Here is a 21,472-nt window from a genome sequence, read left to right on the forward strand (position 1 = left end):
TTGTTGGAATGCCGCTTAAGTGCAACCTCAGGGAGTGCCTAAACTGAGGGAGACACGGATGTCTGAGGCAGGAGCTGAGAGGCAGCAGATGCCAGAGGAAACAAGAGCCCGCACTGAAGTATTCCCGCTAAGCAGGGTCAACCCAGGCCAAAGAGTGGAAGGGAGACCTGCTGACAACTTTTTGAGTCTTTTGAGCTACACAATAAATTTGGACTTTTTAAACATCGTCTAAAGACCGTATTCTTGTGTCATCTTCGCTGTGTTCTTTGTAAACATTCATAGAAAACACATCCCACCGCCCAAGACCTAGCTGAACATTTCACCAATAAGATCCTCCAAACTAGGTCTGAACTATCTAAAGCTACTCCAATAGAGGAAAATAGTTCTCAGCCCGTTGTTCAGCCTCATTTGCTGGAGATCCTACAATCCAAGGACTCAAAAACTGACCAAAGCTGGGAATCTTTTCAACCACTAACAGTTGAGGATGTAAGATCAATGCTGTTGAAATGCTCCCAAGCCAACTGCTTCCTGGACCAATGCCCGAAATACCTACTCAAATCCATAGGTGGTCCCTCTTCACAAAAGTGGTGATAGGGAAGAAGCCGGAAACTACAGGCCGGTAAGCCTCACTTCGATTATTGGAAAAGTAATGGAAGCGATGCTGAAGGAAAGGATAGTGAATTTCCTAGAAGCAAATAAGTTGCAAGATCCGAGACAACATGGTTTTACCAAAGAGAAATCGTGCCAAACAAATCTCATTGAATTCTTTGACTGGGTGACCGGAGAATTAAATCAAGGACATGCTATGGACGTAATCTACTTAGATTTCAGCAAAGCTTTTGACACGGTTCCCCACAGGAAGCTCTTGAAAAAACTAGACAGGCTAAAGATAGGACCTGAAGTGGTGAACTGGATTAGGAACTGGTTAACAGGCAGACGCCAGAGGGTGGTGGTAAATGGAGTTCGCTCAGAGGACGGGAAAGGTAAGTAGTGGAGTGCCTCAGGGATTGTGTGCTAGGGCCGATTCTATTCAATTATTTGTGAGTGACATTGCGAAGGGTTACAAGGTAAAGTTTGCCTTTTTGTGGATGACACCAAGATTTGCAACAGCGGGACACCCTGGAGGGAGTGGAAAACATGAAAAAAGATCTGCGGAGCTAGAAGAATGGTCTAACGTTTGACAATTAAAATTCAATGCGAAGAAATGCAAAGTGATGCATTTAGGGAGTAGAAATCCAAGGGAGACATGTGTGTTAGGTGGGGAGAGTCTGGCGACGAAACAGTGTGACAAAGCGGTGGCCATAGCTAGAAGATTGCTAGGCTGTATAGAGAGAGGTGTGACCAGCAGAAGAAAAGAGGTTTTAATACCCCTGTATAAGACGTTGGTGAGGCCCACCTGGAGTATTGTGTTCAGTTTTGGAGGCCGTATCTTGCGAAGGATGTTAAAAAAATGGAAGCAGTGCAAAGAAAAGCTACAAGAATGGTATGGGATTTGCTTTACAAGTACGGATGAGGAGAGACTTGTTGACCTGAACATGTATACCCCTGGAGGAAAGGGAGAGACAGGGGTGATATGATACAGACGTTCAAAATATTTGAAAGGTATTAATCCGCAAACTAACTTTTCCGGAAAGGGGCAAGGCAGTAGAACTAGAGGACATGAAATGAGATTGAAGGGGGGCAGACTCAAGAAAAACCGTCAGGAAGTATTTCGTCAAGGAGAGAGTGGTGGATGCTTGGAATGCCCTCCCGCGGGAGGTGGTGGAAATGAAAACGGTAACAGAATTCAAACATGCGTGAGATAAACAAAGGAACTCCTGTTCAGAAGGAATGGATCCACAGGAGCTTAGCCGAGATTGGGTGGCAGAGCCGGTGGTGGGAGGCGGGGCTGGTGGCTGGGAGGCGTGGATAATGCTAGGGCAGACTTATACGGTCTGTACCAGAGCTGGTGGTGGGAGGCGGGGCTGATGGTTGGGAGGCGGGGATAGTGCTGGGCAGACTTATACGGTCTGTGCCCTGAAAATGACAGATACAAATCAAGGTAAGGTATAACAAAAAGTAGCACATATGAGTTTATCTTGTTGGGCAGACTGGATGGACCGTGAACTGCTGTCATCTACTATGTTACTATGTTATAAGCACATAAGCACCGCCACACTGGGAAAAGACCAAAGGTCCATCAAGCCCAGCACTCCATCTCCGACAGCGGCCATCCAGGCCCCAAGAACCTGGCAAAAAACCCAAAATTTAATAACGACCAATGGACTTTTCCTTCAAGAATCTATCCAGACCCCCTTTAAACTCAGCAAGGCCAGTTGCGTCAAGACCTTCTCCGGCAATGAGTTCCAGAGTCTAACTACGCGCTGAGTAAGAAAAACTTTCTCCGATTTGTTTAACCTACCACATTCTAATTTCATCTTGTGTCCCCTGGTTCTATTATCGTTAGAAAGTGTAAACAAACGCTTCACATCTGTCCGCTCTACCCCATTCATTATCTTGTAAACCTCTATCATATCACCCCTCAGCCGCCTTTCTCCAGGCTAAAGAGTCCTAAGCAGTCTTAACCTCTTCCTCATAGGGTAGTCGTCCCATCCCTTTTTTTGTTTTATTTGTATGAAGTCAAATTGACAATGATACATGTTTCAAACAAGGCAAACAAAAATCTGGTGACAATGCAGGGCAATACATATAACTTCAAATTTTATAGAACTTTTACTTTAGAAGTCAAATTTACCCCCCCCCCCCCCCACCCTCTTCCCTTACCTCCCTCGGACTGGCTTTAATCACAACTCAGTTCTTCATCGAAATTATGTATGAAGGAGAAAGGGGTCCCAAATCAAGTGCCACCTATTTGTACGGTTGCTCCGCTCAGCTATGAGCCGTTCCATCTCACAGACATATCCCAATTTTCGAAGCCACCTAGTTAATGGTGGAATCGTAGTCTGTTTCCAACAAGCCGCTATAACTATTCGAGCTGCACAGGTGGCATAGCGCACCAAAGTCTGTTGAGTAGGTGTGAGGCACGCTGCTTTTGTTGAAAACAGAAAAATAGTGGGGTTCCATGGAATCTGAGTTTCCAGCCATATCTGCAGTCTACTACGAACTGCTTTCCAATAAGCTCTGATTTTCCTACAGTTCCACCAAATATGTCCCATGGATCCCTTCACACCACATCCCCTCCAGCACTGCCCAGGCATGGTGGGATAAATTCGTTGTAAACGCTCTGGTGTCATGTACCACCTAAATAGGACTTTAATGGCATTTTCTTTGAACGGGACATGAGACGACACCCCTGCCGCCGCTCGTTCCATCCTCTCCCATACCGTATCTTCCAGTTCAATACCCAGGTCCCTCTGCCAACCCTTCCTGTGAAGTGTGTAACAAGGTGTTTGTTGAGTAATAATACGATGTAAACGAGATATCAGCCCTGTGGTCGTAGCCTGCCCCTCACATATTTGCTCAAGGGTTAATTGCTCTCTATGTAGTACTTCCTGAATTGCTTTTGTCTTAAGGAAATGCGGAGCTGGAGAAATGCATATCAGTCACCACTGTCGGAAACTGTTGTTGAATTTCTTGTATAAGACAAAAGGGACTCTCCTGCCAATAGTTTGCCCCCAGGTTCTCAGACCTCCTTCATACCATCTAGTAAATATGCCTCTCTCTGTCCCCGGAATAAATAAGGGATTTATATGCTATGGGGGATAAACGCGACAATAGCATGACGATGCGGAAAAGACTATCCCGTTAGACAGGGTAACGTATATGGAGGGGCACAAACCCTCTTCCAATGACCTAAGGGACCTTGGTAGCCACATTAGTGCCCCCAACGGTCTTGTGCCCAATGTGAACTGCTTCCAGGTCCACCCACTGCCGATCAGGGTAGGCCCGGAACCATTCCACCGCCGCACATGCCTGAGCTGCTCTGTAGTACCAACCCACATTGGGGACCCCCAGCCCTCCTTCCTATCCTGGTACAAGAAGGCTCGTGCTAGCCGCGGACGTGCTAGCCCAAATAAAACGCACAATACGATCTTGCAGTGCAGCAAGAAATTTACGAGGCAGCGGGACCGGAAGAGCCTGGAACAGGTACAGTAAACGTGGTAATATGTTTAGCTTAACTGCGGCAATACGGCCAAACCAGGAGAGTGCAATGTCTCCCCATCTCTCCATATCTGCAGTGAGGACACGGCCCAGGCCTTTATAGTTTGCTGTGAAAAGATCAGAGAGCCTAGCAGTAATGTTCACCCCCAGGTAGCGGATACTCCCACTAGCCCACCGAAAAGCATACGTCGATTTTAAGGTTTCCACCAGATCCGCATCGAGGGTCACGTTTAGGGCCTCAGATTTGGACATATTTACTCTAAATCCTGAGAGTGCTGAGTATTGTTCAATGTCCTGCAAAAGCTCAGGGAAAGATGTTAGAGGGCGAGTGATGAACAATACACGTCATCTGCAAAGAGGGCCAGTTTGTGTGCTCTCCCCGCTATTGTAACGCCAGTGATCCCCGGATTGGATCTAACCCTAGACGCAAAAGGTTCCATGACCATAGCAAACAACAGCGGGGAGAGAGGGCATCCCTGCCTGGTGCCCCTGTGCAGAGTGAAGAGTTCAGAGTAGCCCCCATTCACGCTGATACATGCTTTAGGTGAGGTATAGAATGCTTGAATCCACCTACAGAATTGGGGTCCTATCCCAAAGTCTCCATCACTTTGTACATGAATGGCCAATGCACCCTGTCGAAGGCCTTTTCAGCGTCTAGACTAAGGAGACACATAGGCTTCGCATTTTTTTTGCCAAATACATTAAACTACTACTCTCCTCGTGTTATCCATTGCTTTCCTATAGGAAACGAAACCCACTTGATCTGGGTGAATAATCGCTGGGAGCATAGGGGCTAGTCTATTAGCTAAGACTTTGGCTAAAATTTTGACGTCAGCGTTTAGAACAGATATAGGACGATAAGACCCACAGTCCGCTTGGTCTTTGTCTGGTTTTGGTACTGCTATCCATGCCTCTAACATGGAGGCCGGTAAGACTCCCCCCGCCCTATTTGGTTGAACATGTCAGCCAAAAGTGGGGCCAGGTCAGAAGCAAATTGCTTATAAAACTCATTAGGTAGTCCATCCAGCCCCGCGGACTTACCAGATGGTAGATGCGAATAGCTTTGTGTATTTCAAGCGGGGTGACCGGCTCATCCAGAGTGGCACGTTGCTGGCCTGTCAGGGAGGCTAAATCAGTCTCCGCTATGTTAATCTGCAATAGAGTCAGCAGGGGGGTTTATTTCACGAGCATATAACTCCTGTAGAAGTCACCAAACCGCCTTCTAATAGCTCCGATGTATTCAGCATGCCCCTCCTCTCTCCCGGATATGGGTTACCGCCCTTTCCACCTTTTTCCTACGTAGCCTCAAGGCCCAGGAGGCGTCCCGCTTTGTTAGAAAATTCATAAGAATAAACTTTGATCGGGATTGTAATTGGCTTAAATGTTCAGAATAAATAGAGTCCAGCTGAAGGCGCTGGCTCGCAGCTCCTCCAATGTGGTCAAAGAGCCGCCGGCCTTATGCTGAGCTTCTAAACTCTTGATCCTATCTAAGCATTGGGCCACTTGTTTTTCTACGAATCTAGCCCTCCTACTAGCCAGCTGTAAAAAGTAGCCTCTTGACACTGCCTTCATGGCATCCCACACAATGCTAAGGGGCGGCCCCGATGCCTTATTGATCTCCAGATACTCTTTCAGCACTTTTTTACAGCCCTCCACCACCTCGCTCTCCTGTAACACAGTGGCATTAAGTGCCCATCTTTTGTCTTTAATCTCTGCCTTGATTGTGGCAGTACGACCCAAACCGGGGCATGGTCAGACAGGGTCGCACTGCCATACCTGCCGGGGCCCCTGCTCTGATAGAGCCACATCGAGAAAATATAATCAATACGTGAGTATGATGCATGCACTGCTGAGTAATATGTATAATCTCTCATTCGCGCATGATTCAATCGCCACACGTCCAGGGTCCCCAGAGAGGTGGCCATTGATCCCAACGCTAAGGCATCCCGGGTGCCTACAAGCTGCCCTGGCCCAGACCAGTCTAAAACCGGATCCATTACTCCATTGAAGTCGCCCCCCAGTATTATAGATCCTTGTGCAAATGTAGCTAAAAGATTCCTTGTTTTAATGTAGAAAGCCTGCTGGTGATCATTCGGGGCGTATATACAGGCTAGGGTTATGCCCATGTGATCTAGTGTTATGTGCAAAAACAGAAACCGCCCGCCTGGGTCCCGTTTGACCTTTACTATTTGGGCTTGTACTGACTCATGAAATAACACCGTCACCCCACGTTTTTTGGATCCCTCATTGGAGGAGGCAAAAAAGGACCTGGGTATTTAGGATGGGAGAGGAGTCTTTCGTGCTTCCGGCGGAGGTGCGTCTCCTGCAACAAAACTATATGAGCCCCAGCTGCTGGAGCTCTTTAAATAATTTCTGCCTTTTTTGTGGCATATTCAATCCTTTTACATTGTAAGATAAGATCTTAAGATTTATACTCATAGCTAAAACATAAAACCAAACAGAACGAGCAGAACATACCAACCCACTATCCTCACTTTCACCTCCATCCTCCTACAATGTGCCAGTCCGAGCCCACCCTCCCCCTCCCCCCCCCTAGACCCTTATCTAACCCCCCCTTCCCCCTTCTCCAGTCACCAACCCGAAGGTACATGCCCCCGAGTGGGAAGTGAGAAAGTAACCCACTGTGTTTCAGGGCCGATCCAACTCCCTCCCGCCCCCCCCCTCCACCGATATTTACCATGCTACCATCAGATGCCAAATCCCATTTAAACAGATCCATTAAAAGAAAAAAAAAAAAAAAAAAAGACTAACTTATATACATGCCACATCTCTCCATGAATTACCCCTCTCCCAGTACTAATACAAGACCTCACTCCTTTTAGGTGCCTCACTTTTGAGGGTATCCCTCCTCCCGCTAGATGAAAGGAAGAAAAGGAGATGAAAAGAAAAGAAAAAGAGAAAAAAAAATATATATATATACATACAGACCCCCCATTAACCATAGTACTTCAAAATAAACTCGGAACAAAGCAGACTGAGAGACTCTATGATCAATGTCCCCCCGATACCACAAATGTGTCCGTCTGCTCTTCATCATCCACAGACGCAAAGAACTCAGGTGACAGGCCCCGATTAGGCCAGCGTATCAGTATTCAGGTCCCCTCCGCTGTCGCTCTCCGCTTCGGATTGCTGCGCTTGTTGGATGCGGGGACCCGCTGCCATTTTTGTAGCTTTGCTTTCGTCGTGGGTGCCAGCTCTCCCAGAGGCGCCTTCAAACTCACCAGACCCGCCGCATACAAAGACGCCCAAGCTTCAGTTAGGGAGCAAACCCTATATCTGGTCCCTTTAATCGTGAAGTTCAGCGAAAAAGGGAAGCCCCACCGGTAGGTGAGCTTCTCCTTGATTAGGACATCCAGAGCCGGTTTCAGGAGTCGTCTCTGCTGCAGCGTGAACTGGGAAAGATCTTGGTATACTGTTATCTTGGCTCCTCCATACTCCAAGTCCTGTTTCTTCCGAGCACAGGCAAGAATCTGTTCTTTTATTTCATACTTATGAAATCGCACGATGATGTCTCGCGCTCTAGTCTCCTGGCGCGGGCCCAAGGCTCTATGTGCTCTGTCCGTCAATCTTCTCTGACGCTACCTCGGACCCCATCAGGGTTGCACATATAGTTTGCACTATCAGTGGGACATCTTCCATTCTCACCACCCTCTGGAACTCCGCGGAGTCGGAGATTATTCCTCCTGCCCCGGTTTTCTAGATCGTCCAGTTTATAAGCCAGGTCTTTCGTTTTTTGATCCAATTCCTGTATGTGTGCTTCATGAGCAGTTAGGGATTCTGCATGCTCGTCCAGCCGAAGTTCTGCTTCTTCCACTCGTCCCCCCAGCTCGCGGAGATCTGCGCTAAGCACCTCCATCCTTTCTAATATCTCTTCCTTCGATTTTTGGATGTCCTCTTGGATACCGGACAGAATCTGTTTGAGTTCGCCCGAGACACCCTTTTTTGCAGGGGGCCTCCGCGACTCCACCAGCGACAAGGCTGAGTCGGAGTCAGAAGGCGAGGCCTGCGCCATTGCCTCGTGGCGCTTCGGGGTCTTACTCGGCCCGCCGCCCGCCGACTTCTCTGAGTCCTTGTTCCGCGCTGAATGCGCCTTGCTCATACCGGCTGGTGGGTATTGCCAATCGAGAGTGTTCAAAAGCGGCGAAAATAGCTGATGGTGGTCACTTAAGGCTTTTTTATCGCGGCGGGGAGCGGGAGCTGAGAAGCTAGACCGCCATTGCCAGTGGTGACGTCACTTCCTCCTATCGTCCCATCCCTTTTATCATTTTTGTCGCCCTTCTCTGCACCGTCTCCAATTCCTTTATATCTTTTTTTTTTTTTTTTTTTTTTAATAATTTTAATTATAATTCACAAGGATAACCTTGTTAAAGCAATACAGGTAAAGAAATATTTAAATTTAAGAATTTGTAACATTCTCATTCAAATAGAAATTTACATTTCTGTCATAAATGAAAAAATAGGAAAATTATAATGAGTGTAATTACAAATACAAATAAATATTTAACCTTTCTTAGACCCCAATAATTACATGGGGGGAAAAGAGTAAGAGAAGTTATACAGGCATTAATCAAATTAAACTAGACCTTAGTAGGCACTCATGTTTAAATAAAATACAGGCTGTAAATTCCAGAATTAACTTATTTCACTGTTTTAACTTCTAGAAACACTATAAGCTGTTCCGGCAAAAAGAAATTATATTTTGTTTGACTCAGTTTCACTACACACTTGCATGGGTATGCTAGGAAAAAAGTAGCTCCAATCTCTATAGTTTTTTGTTTCAAGGCAAGAAATTGTTTCTTTTTTGTTGAGTCATTTTGTTACGTCAGGATAGATCCAAACCTTAATTCCATGGAATTGGGCTTTTATATTTTTGAAGTATAATCTTAAAATAGTGTTGTAATCTTGTTCAAATACCATTGCAACAATCACCGTGGCTCTGTGTATGATTATATCAGAAGATTGTTCCAATATTTCTGAAATATTTTGTAAATTAGCAGTATCTTTTTCAAGGTCTTGCTGTCCATCTTTAGATTGAGGAATAAAATATATTTTATTTATAGGGGGTATTGCCGCCTGAGGAATATGGAGAATTTCCATTAAATATTTATGAAAAGTATCTGTAAGCGTTTCCCCTGCTATATAGGAAATTCAAAAGACGGAGGTTGAGACGCCGATTAAAGTTTTCAATTTGTTCAATCTTTCGTCGAATATCTAGAGAGTCTTTAGAAACCGCACATCTAAATTCTTTCAAGATATCTACTTCTTTTTTTATAGAATGGACTTGTGTTGTTAAATCAGTTTTAACAGAGTCCACGGTGTTTTTCATTTCTTCAAATTTAATATTAAGGCTTTTTACATCACCTGACGTCTTCTGAAGTGTGTCTGTGATCTGGTCTAACATCACCTTTAGGGTTTCCAGGGACACCTCCGAGGTCTGCGCTGCAATGGGGACACTTCCCCCAACGCCCCGGACTGTCGGTTGTTTGCCTGGGTCCTCACCAGACGCCCTCGTCAAAGTCACTTCCTGATCGACGGGGTTTCTCTCCAGGGTCACTCGCGATGCCGGGCTAGGAGGAATCAGCGATGTTGATGGTGGAGACAGGGAGATTTCCTCTCCCAGCAGGGTTTCCGCTTCCCCGGAGACTCCTGCAATGGGATCCACTCCCCGAATAGTTCTGGAGACACCCGGGAAGAAACGCTCAATCGGCATTTGAACCGGAGAGGAGGTTGAGGTAGGTGGAGGCACTACTCTCACCACTGCCTTTCGTTTTGTATGAGGCATTGTGTGTTAGAAGAAAAATTTTTGGCTCGTATCCGCTGAGCGTCTCAAACACCGACTGGTGCGGCAGCCATCTTAGTTTCCCCCCCCCCCCCCCTTATATCTTTTTTGAGATGAGGCGACCAGAACTGAACACAATACTCCAGGTGCGGTCGCACCATGGAGCGATATAACGACATTATAACATCCTCATGCTTGTTTTCCATCCCTTTTCTAATAATACTCAACATTCAGTTTGCCTTCTTAGCCGCCACAGCACATTGAGCTGAAGATTTCAACGTCCTATCCACGATGACTCCCAGATCCCTTTCTTGGTCCGTAACTCCTAAAGCAGAACCTTGCATGACATAGCTGTAATTCGGGTTCCTCCTTCCCACATGCATCACTTTGCACTTGTCAACGTTGAACTTCATCTGCCATTTGGACGCCCAATCCCCCAGTCTCATGAGGTCTTCTTGTAATCTTTCACACTCCTTCTGCGATGAGATGACCCTGGATAACTTTGTGTCATCTGCGAATTTAATTACCTCACTAGTTACTCCCATCTCAAGGTCATTTATAAATATGTTAAAAAGCAGTGGTCCCAGCATAGACCCCTGAGGGACCCCACTAACTACCCTTTCTCCATTGAGAATAATGACCATTCAACCCTACTCTCTGCTTCCTATTTTTTAACCAGCAATAAATCCATAATAATACACTGCCTCCGATCCCATGACTCTCCAGTTTCCTTTGGAGTCTTTCATGAGGCACTTTGTCAAACGCCTTCTAAAAATCTAGATACACAACATCCACCGGCTCCCCTTTGTCCACGTTTGTTCACCCCCTTGAAAAAATACAATAGATTTGTGAGGCAAGACTTCCCTTCACTAAATCCGTGCTGACTTTGTCTCAGAAGCCCATGCTTTTGTATGTGCTCTGTAATTTTATTCTTAATAATAGCCTCCACCACTTTTCCCGGCACCGACGTCAGACTCACCGGTCTATAATTTCCAGGATCTACTCTGGAACCCTTTTAAAAATCGGCGTTACATTGGCCACCCTCCAATCTTCCGGTACCACACCTGTTTTTAGGGATAAATTGCATATTACTACCAGTAGCTCCACAAGGTCATTTTTCAGCGCTATTAATACTCTGGGATGAAGACCATCCGGTCCCAGTGATTTACTACTTTCCAGTTTGCAGAACTGCCCCATTACATCCTCCAAGTTTACAGAGAAATCATTTAGTCTTTCTGACTCGTCTGCTTCAAATACCTTTTCCGGCACCGGTATCCCTCCCAAATCCTCCTCGGTGAAGACCGAAGCAAAGAATTCATTCAATTTCTCCGCTACGGCTTTGTCTTCCCTGATCACCCCTTTAACACTACAGTCGTCCAGCGGCCCTACCGAATCTTTAGCCGGCTTCCTGCTTTTAATATACCTAATTTTTGCTCTGTGTTTTTGCTTCTAACGCTAACTTTTTTTCAAAGTCCTTCTTAGCCCTCATCATCTCATTTTTGCATTTGGCTTGAAATTCCTTATGTTTTATCTTATTGTCTTCAGTCGGTTCCCTTCTCCATTTTCTGAAGGATTGTTTTTTGGCTCTTTTTTTTTTTAAATTCTTTATTTATAATTTTAAATTATATACATTCAAGGATACACCTTGTACAGAAATTCAGGTAGAAATCAAAAACGTATTATCCCAAAGGATTCACATAAACTAGTTTTCAATGAAAATTATTTGAAGAATGGAATAATTAAAGAAAATAATACACTTAAGATAATTACAACCTTTCTTAGACCCCAATTATAGGCAAAGAGGGAGAAAAGAGTTAGAGAAGATTGTATACAAGCAATTTTTAAGATAGTAATTCAGGCTACGTTTTCCTCCAGTAACTTTACTTCACTTGTTTCATCTCTACAAACGATTTTAGTTGTTCCGGTGTGAAAAAGATGTACTTAGTTTGACCCAGTCTCACCACACACTTGCATGGGTAAGCAAGGAAAAAAGAAGCCCCTATATCTATAGTCTTTTGTTTTAATGTCAGGAATAATTTCCTTTTTTGTTGTGTAGCCTTGGTGATGTCTGGATGAATCCATATTTTAGAACCATAGAATTGAGCATTCATATTTCTGAAGTAAAGCTTTAAAATAGCGTTATAGTCTTGCTCAAATACCAAAGATATAATCAGTGTGACTCTGTTAGTTATAATGTCTGAAGATTGTTCCAATATATCAGAAATATTTTGTAAGTTTAGGTTATCTTCTTCAGGGCCTTGCATTCCTTCTCTATTCTTAGGAATATAATATATTTTGTTTAGCGGGGGTACACCCTCTGAAGGAAAATGAAGAGTCTCTATCAGGTATTTTTTAAAGGTATCAACCAGAGATACCCCCGCTATCAATGGAAAATTTAAAAGACGGAGATTAAGGCGCCGATTAAATTTTTCAATTTGCTCAATTTTTTGCCTCATGTTTGTTGAGTCCTTCACTATCGTAATTTTAAAGGCATTCAGGGCTTCAACCTCCTTCTGTACCGATTTAACGTGTAGTTACATCATCTTTAACAGAGTCTACTGTCTTTTTTAAGTCCTCGAACTTAGTATTCAATGTTAGTACATCACCTGAAGTCTTCTGGAGTGTAGTGGTGATCTGGTCTAACATCACCTTTAGCGTTTGCAGCGTCACCTCCGAAGTCTGTGCCATAAGGGAAGAATTCCCCCTGGCTCCCCGAGTCGTTGCCTGTGCCTCTGGGTCCTCACTAGAAACTCCTTTCGGCACGCCTTCCGGGTCGTCGGGGTTTCCCACCAGGGCCGCTTTCGACATCGGGCTGGGAGGGATCAGTGAAAGCGATGGTGGTGATAGGGAGATTTCCTCTCCCAGTGAGGCTTCCGCTTCTCCGGACCTCCCCACAACGGGATCCTCTCCCCGAATCCTGGGAGCACCGGGGAAGAAACGCTCCAGCGATGTTTGACCCGAAGAGGGAGTTGAGGTAGGTGGAGGCACTACCCTCAAAACTCCCTTACGTTTATGGGGCATTTCAAGGAGGAAAAAGGATCTGTTCAGCTCAAGTCTCACAGAGCGTTTTCATGTCCACCCGGTGCGGCAGCCATCTTGGTTTTCTCCGTGTTTCGTTTTTTGGCTCTAATAGCTTCCTTTACCTTACCATTTAGCCACGCCGGCTGACGTTTGGTCTTTTTTCCTCTTTTTCTAATACATGGAATATATTTGTCCTGTACTTCTAGGATGGTGTTTTTGAACAGCATCCACGCCTGATTCAAGTTTTTTACCCTTTCAGCTGCTCCCTTTAGTCTTTTTTTCACCGTCCCTATGGAAGCAGTAAGCAGTAAACTGGTTACTCAATGATCTTTATGAGCATTTAAAAACTGACTCTCTTCCTCCTGATATGGGCAAAATTGTTCTCACTCTAATGTTGAAGGGATCTGGGCTAGATGTAACATCACCTGCAAACTACCGTCCAGTGGCAAGCATACCCATTTTTACCAAAGTATTACAACATACATCAGTCTTCTAATTTCCTAAGGTCTTCCTGCAATATTTCAAAGTCTGCATGTGTTTTAACAACCTTGAATAGTTTTGTCATCTGCAAATTTAATCACCTCACTCATTCCGATTTCGATATCATTTATAAATATGTTAAATAGCACCAGTCCCAGTACTGATCCTTGTGGCACTCCACTGTTCACCCTCCTCCATTGAGAGGAATACTGCACAACAGAGGCATAGTTTTGATGGACATCTGACAGCCCTACAGTATAATAGTAAAGACCAACTTGAATAATTGTGGAGACTGGTGCAAGGCTATTTGGATAGAGCATAAACATGAATTAAAACGGTGGATAAGTAGGGGAGGAGGGTATATGGGATATTTTTGTTCATGTAAAAGATAGTTCTTGAAATTTTCAATAAAAAATCACAAGTACATAAAAAATTTGCATTACCAAGAAAATATGGATGCACAGACTGGACTAAGTCAGTGATTCCCAAACCTGGTCCTGGAGGCACCCCAGCCAGTCAGGTTTTCAGGATATCTACAATGAATATTCATGACAGAGTAGAGGCAGTGCATGCAAATCTCTCTCATGAATATTCATTGTGGATATCCTGAAAACCTGTCTGGCTGGCGTGCCTCCAGGACCAAGTTTGGGAACCACGGCTTTAAATAAAGGTGACAAAAAAAGAATTAAAAAAAACTATGGAAAAAGCACAAAGGATTTTTTTTTGTTACATTTGTACCCCGCGCTTTCCCACTCATGGCAGGCTCAATGCGGCTTACATGGGGCAATGGAGGGTTAAGTGACTTGCCCAGAGTCACAAGGAGCTGCCTGTGCCTGAAGTGGGAATCGAACTCAGTTCCTCAGTTCCCCAGGACCAAAGTCCACCACCCTAACCACTAGGCCACTAGTGGATTTAGCTCACACCTTTTCAATAGTAGCTGAAGAGAAGTTACATTCAGGTATAGCGGGTATTTCTTTGTCCCCAGTACTGATACAGCCATTAGGCAAGACTAGGAAGTCACTTAAGGCAGCAGCTTCTGGTGAGGAACAAAATAGTATCTTACAGTAAAAGCAAAATAATAGGTCCTGACAAATTCGAAGAAATAACAAGGGATAATTTCTCAAACTGGTAATTTGCCCAGGTTATTCTGGAAAGGGTTACATTTGCCCCCCCTCCAAGATCATAATCACCCCAAGGGGTCTGGGGGAAAAATCTGACGGTTTGCCTCGGGTGCCTAATATTCTTGGCATCAGTCCTGCATGTCCTCCAGAGGGTTTTATACATGAGGCAATGAATGGTTAAGTGACTTACCCAGGCTCACAGTTGGTTAGTGGATTTTGAAGCTCATCTTCCCCAGCTGCCAGCTCTAACGATTAGGTACTCCTTCACTCATTTCCCTTCACAACTTCCTTAGTGGTAAAGTAGTGAGGGGAAGGCAGAGGCTGGGTTGTATGGATTGTATCTACTAACATATACTATGACAGCAGCAGCAGTTGGTATTGCTAAGAAACTGAATTTCAAGTGCAAGCAGAGAAAAGCTAGCAGGTGGGTAGTACCAGGGTACTCTCCATCTAAGAGGTTGTGTGCTCAAGCAACAGATTTGCTAGTTTTGTATCTGTCTAGAATTTTTTTAATTATTCTATATTTCATTATTGTTCCCGAGAGCTTTTAAATAATTAGGTAGTAAGTCAATTAATAAATAAAAAAATTATAAAGCTTGCTGGTTAGACTTGCTAGATGGGGTTCTAAATATTATATAAGTATGGGACAACCCTCATCTAACAAGGAGCAGTAGTTGAGGGTCAACATCTACAACCTGGCAGCTGGGATATAGCCTTGCAACAGACAGAATAACTGAACATACTGGTTGGGTCAATCGTCCTCCTGCTTTCATTTATTGTGTTACAATGATATTATATGCAAAAGCCAGACCATTGTTTTTGATTTGATATAGTGGCTTAATATTCTGCATTTCCACAAAAAGCATCAAAGCGGTTTAAGTTCTGAAAATATATTAAAATAAATGCATAAAAATCACTTATACAATATCCCCTCCAAAAAGAATTTACATAAAATACAAAATATCACTCTATACAGTTTTCCAAATAGAAAGTCTCACTTACACAACTTCCCTAGAGAATTTTCAAAAACTACTGATTGTAGATCAGCACACTGAAGGCACAGGTATACATTTGTACCTGCTGAAAGCTCAGGAGCTACTTAAAAGGGAGCCAAAGTGGAACAGGCAAACATTTATGCCAAGTGGAAAAGAAATTTACCTTACTGGAACACTTCTTGACAGTATTGATTAACTCTTGTATCACAAGGTCCACACACTTCAGCGAAGGCTCTTTCAGCTTCACTATCTGCTTTTTCACAATGGCCTCAAAAGCCATGTCCGGTGTGAATAAACCTGTTCTAGAAACACAATAGAACAGGGAAAACAATAAGACTTCCTAAATAAAATCAATTCAGCACTGTAAAAGAGATGGGAAATATGAAAGCAAGAAAAACTGCCTTCCTCACCACTCCATGAGAGTGTTAATGCAATTGCACAATAGTGTACATCCCTGAATGTTTTCATGACAAAAGGCCTGATTCACTCAGGCTTTTCTCCCAGTCTGTCTCTCTCTCATATTCTCTATTATCTAGAGACAGCTTTTAACATTTGTTTAGATTACTGACTCAGGATAAGAGAGTCCTGAGGCTAGGTATTAATCTGCAAACAAACCTTTTCTGGAGACAGAAAGGTGGTAGAACTAGAGGACATGAATTGAGGTTGAAGGGGGGCAGACCAGGAGTAATATCTAGAAGTATTTTTTCTTGGAAAGGGTGGTAGGTACATGGAATGCCCTCCTGCAGGAGGTGGTAGAAATGAAAATGGTAATGGAATTCAAACATGCGTGGGATAATCACAAAGGAATCCCTTTTAGAAGGGATGGATCCATGGAATCTTAGCAGAGATTGGGTGGCAACGCCGGTAATTGAGAAGTTAAACCAGTGCTAGGCAAACTTCTATGGTCTATGCCCTGATTGTGACTGAACAGGTATGAATGGGCTGGAGCGTAAATTTTAAGGGGCTTCGACGTTAGCTTCAGAACTTTTATCTTGCTGCACCATATGCCTGGAATAGACTTCCTGAGCCAGTCCGTCAAGCTCCATCTCTGGCCGTCTTCAAATCTAAGCTAAAAGCCCACCTTTTTGATGCTGCTTTTAATTCCTAACCCTTATTCACTTGTTCAGAACCCTTATTTTATCATCCTCACTTTAATATTCCCTTATCTCTTGTTTGTCCTGTTTGTCTGTCCTAATTAGATTGTAAGCTCTGTCAAGCAGGGACTGTCTCTTCATGTTCAAGTGTACAGCGCTGCATACGTAGTAGCGCTATAGAAATGATAAGTAGTAGGAGTACAAGAACAGTGCTAGGCAGACTTGTACTGTCTGTGCCCTAAGAATAGCAAGGACAAATCAAACTCAGGTATCACATAAAGTATCACATACCATGTAAAATGAGTTTATCTTGTTGGGCAGACTGGATGGACCGTTCAGGTCTTTACATAAGTAAGTACATAAGTAATGCCATACTGGGAAAAGACCAAAGGTCCATCGAGCCCAGCATCCTGTCCATGACAGCGGCCAATCCAGGCCAAGGGCACCTGGCAAGCTTCCCAAACGTGCAAACGTTCTATACATGTTATTCCTGGAATTGTGGATTTTTCCCAAGTCCATTTAGTAGTGGTTTATGGACTTGTCCTTTAGGAAACTGTCTAACCCCTTTTTAAACTCTGCTAAGCTAACCGCCTTCACCACGTTCTCCGGCAACGAATTTCAGAGTTTAATTATGCGTTGGGTGAAGAAACATTTTCTCCGATTTGTTTTAAATTTACTACACTGTAGTTTCATCGCATGCCCCCTAGTCCTAGTATTTTTGGAAAGCGTGAACAGACGCTTCACATCCACCTGTTCCACTCCACTCATTATTTTATATACCTCTATCATGTCTCCCCTCAGCCGTCTCGTCTCCAAGCTGAAAAGCCATAGCCTCCTTAGTCTTTCTTCATAGGGAAGTCGTCCCATCCCCGTTATCATTTTAGTCGCCCTTCGCTGCACCTTTTCCAATTCTACTATATCTTTCTTGAGATACGGCGACCAGAATTGAACACAGCACTCAAGGTGCGGTCGCACCATGGAGCGATACAACGGCATTATAACATCCTCACACCTGTTTTCCATACCTTTCCTAATAATACCCAACATTCTATTCGCTTTCCTAGCCAAAGCAGCACACTGAGCAGAAGGTTTCAGTGTATTATCGACAACGACATCCAGATCTCTTTCTTGGTCTGTAACTCCTAACATGGAACCTTGCATGACGTAGCTATAATTCGGGTTCTTTTTTCCCCACATGCATCACCTTGCACTTGCTCACATTAAACGTCATCTGCCATTTAGCCGTCCCAGTCTTGTAAGGTCCTTCTATAATTTTTCACAATCCTGTCAAGAGTTAACGACTTTGAATAACTTTGTGTCATCACCAAATTTAATTACCTCGCTAGTTACTCCCATCTGTAAATCATTTATAAATATGTTAAAAAGCAGCGGTCCTAGCACGGATCCCTGAGGAACCCCACTAACTACCCTTCTCCATTGTGAATACTGCCCATTTTTTTTTTGTTACATTTGTACCCCGCGCTTTCCCACTCATGGCAGGCTCAATGCGGCTTACATGGGGCAATGGAGGGTTAAGTGACTTGCCCAGAGTCACAAGGAGCTGAAATGGGAACCAAGTCCACCACCCTAACCACTAGGCCACTCCGCCACTCTCTGTTTCCTATCCTTCAAACAGTTTTTAATCCACAATAGGACATTTCCTCCTATCCCATGACCCTCCAATTTCCTCTGTAGCCTTTCATGAGATACCTTGTCAAACGCCTTTTGAAAATCCAGATACACAATATCAACTGGCTCCCCTTTGTCCACATGTTTGTTTACTCCTTCAAAGAATTGAAGTAAATTGGTCAGGCAAGATTTCCCCACACAAAAGCCGTGCTGACTTGGTCTCAGTAATCCATGTCCTTGGATGTGCTCGTAATTTTGTTTTTGATAATAGTCTCTACCATTTTCCCCGGCACCGACGTCAGACTCACCGATCTATAATTTCCTGGATCTCCCCTGGAACCTTTTTTAAAAATTGGTGTTACATTAGCCACCCTCCAATCTTCCGGTACCACGCTCAATTTTAAGGATAAATTACATATCACTAACAGTAGCTCCGCAAGCTCATTTTTCAGTTCTATCAGTACTCTAGGATGAAAACCATCCGGTCCAGGAGATTTTCTACTCTTCAGTTTGCTGAACTGCCCCATTACGTCCTCCAAGTTTACTGTGCAGTCAGTAAGTTTCTCCGACTCGTCCGCTTGAAACAACATTTCCGACACCGGTATCCCACCCAAATCTGCCATCATTTTCATTTACTATGAGTACATTTTGCTGGGATTTGAAAATCAAGGTCTCATGCAAAGGAGCACAGTTTCTAATTGCTGTCTCATGGCTAAAAGTGCTACTGACTATATTTCTAAATTAAATATTAAAAATGGTATTTAAAAGCACTTTTAAGGATAATGCAAATATCACAGCAGGATGTCTGTGATGCATAATCCCCAATATGTTCTCTCTAGCAGCCATTAATCACAGGAAGTAAGGGCACATACCACATGATTATTCTACTATACACACCCAAAGCCCTGAGCAAAAGCTATTCTCACACTGTGTCTGCGGGGCAGGAAAAGAGGTTTAGTGAATCGGGCACTTAGAATGAGACTTTTAGAATCATTTCCAGAATAAAACAAGTACTTCACCTGGCAAAACAGGATTTCAAAATTGCCCATACTACATGTGGGTAAAAGCACACATTTTATTTATTTATGAACATTTATACCCCACTTTTTTCCACAATAAGCAGACTCAAAGTGGCTTACAATGTACAGGAATCAATTACAATTACATTAGATAGGGTAAAAGGAACAGGGTAGGAAGGGAAAAGAGAAGAGGGTCTAAAATGGACTGTGGAAGTAGCTGTCAACATGCAGCAGCCGGGACTGGCAATGTAGAAGACGACGCCGGCCTGGTCCGGTAACTAAGTCAGGGTGCAGGTGGCACAGGTGGAGCTCGCAGAAAGAAGATCCAAAGGTACTCTGCCTGTCTTAAGGGAAACTTCAGAATTCTGGTGTCTGGGCTTGGCCCCTTTGACTTTGTGGCTTGTGGTCAGATCTTGATGCAAAAGACCATTGTTTCATCCTCTGCAAGTGCTCCCTCGAGACTAGAGTCCATTGCATTGTTTTTGGAGATTGCTGTAAGCTCCATTCCATCCTCCTCCTCACGAAGTAGATTATGGGTTTTCTTCTTCATATAACAGCAACAATTATAGCCAGGAACAGTGAATCTCCTGAGCTTGCTACCAGGATCAAGGTGTATAGACCATGGATTCTCATATGTAGCTGAACAATTCAACAGTACGGCTGAGCTGTTACTAATATGGGTGGACTGGATGATATGACACATGAAACTCCCAGCCACATCTGTGTTCACCGTGATCTTGCTGCAATCGTCATCTAAGGAATCCGCAGTATTATTTAGAAGTGGTCCATTCAGCGTCCAGCAGACCCTGTCATTTCTACTTCGATCACATTTGTCCTGTGCCATTTCTAAGGTAGGTGATGTTAATCTCTGGAGTTATATTTTCACTAACCGTTTGGAATCGGCAGGACAACACTATTCAGGAGGGCCCAACGGGGCCGCCGCAGCAACCAATGGCCAGCAACCATCCGAGCGGCAGGCCGACGCCGGCGAGGGACCCACTGCGCTGAAGCCAGTGGCCTGAAGGATCAAACAGATGGCCACAGTCGGTGGGCCTGAGCCCCCTGCAACGCGCCAGACCCCGCTGGGTGATTCAAAACCGGTCCGCACCCACTCGCAGCCGCCACCACACCCCCGATGCAAACGCGCCACAGCTCCACCGGATGCTATAGGCGAGAAGGGAAGATGGCAAGAAAACTGGCGACAACCAAAGCACTGAGGTCTACGACGACGGCACAACCGCAAAAATCGGACCAGACCACGGCTGGGCAATGGGCCGTAGCGGTAACGGCCACAGGAGCCAACGGCTCCTAAGTCCGCTAATCGGCAGACATTTTAGTGCAATTTCATACATGCTATAAGTTACCAGTGTAGGGCAATGCTTCTTGACCCTCTCCAGAAGACATACCTATCCAGCTGGGTTTTCAAGATCATCATCGTGAATATGTATTAGATTAGACATATCTGCATATTGCAGAGACCCATTATGTGAAAATCTATCACATGCATATTCATTGTATTGATCCTGAAAACGTATTTGGCTAGGTGTGCCTCCAGGAGAGAGTTAAGAAGCACTGTATAGAGGTATATCCACAGATGCAGGCAGGGCCTCACCATTGCTTGGTAGAAACCTGCAAGTGATCAAACTGTAGCCTTGAGTAAGCATTAAGAGTAATGCTAAGGCACTGTGACATATGTACTTGCAGTTCAATTTAAAAATGTCATAAAGCCAAATTGCTTACTTGTAACTGGTGTTGTCTGTGTACAGCAAGATTAATAGTTACATATTGCATGGAACCATAGACAAAGTGTGTCAGCTCATTAGCTAGAACAGTCTAGAAGGCATAGGTAGGTCATCAAGCAAGCACTCAGTGAAGCCCCTTCAGTCCATGACAACATTAAAAGAATTCAGATCAAAAGTTGATTAAACTTTACTGGGAGTTGAGAGAAAAAGTGGGATTGATAGTCCTGGTGTCCAAGTAGACCACCAATCACAGGTAAGAAACTTTATTTTCTTCATGTACAAGAGGATAAAACAGTTCCACATCTGAGGACTCAAGTTGAAGTTTGTCTTGATGTCTCCTTCCATCCCATTCTGCAAGACAGAATTTGGCCAGCGCAGGAAGAGCTTAATCGCTTAATTTTAAATACATTTCTGCTGACTGTCCAAAACTACTATTCTGACAAAGTCAACCCTAAGGCAGTAGAAGGATG

The 21,472-nt window shown here is 44.2% G+C and overlaps 1 protein-coding gene across 2 annotated transcripts in view; it reads right to left on the reverse strand.

The window, feature by feature from the left end:
* The window catches only part of DNM3 (dynamin 3), a 1,044,597-nt gene that overhangs the window by 819,559 nt on the left and 203,566 nt on the right, over positions 1-21,472 (reverse strand). For both annotated transcript variants that reach the window (XM_030208630.1, XM_030208629.1), the window contains exon 10: positions 15,682-15,820. In XM_030208630.1, the coding sequence (XP_030064490.1) occupies positions 15,682-15,820 (139 nt within the window). The remainder of the gene's footprint in view (positions 1-15,681; positions 15,821-21,472) is intronic.

This window comes from Microcaecilia unicolor, chromosome 6 (assembly GCF_901765095.1).
Source record: "Microcaecilia unicolor chromosome 6, aMicUni1.1, whole genome shotgun sequence".
NCBI lineage: Eukaryota > Metazoa > Chordata > Amphibia > Gymnophiona > Siphonopidae > Microcaecilia > Microcaecilia unicolor.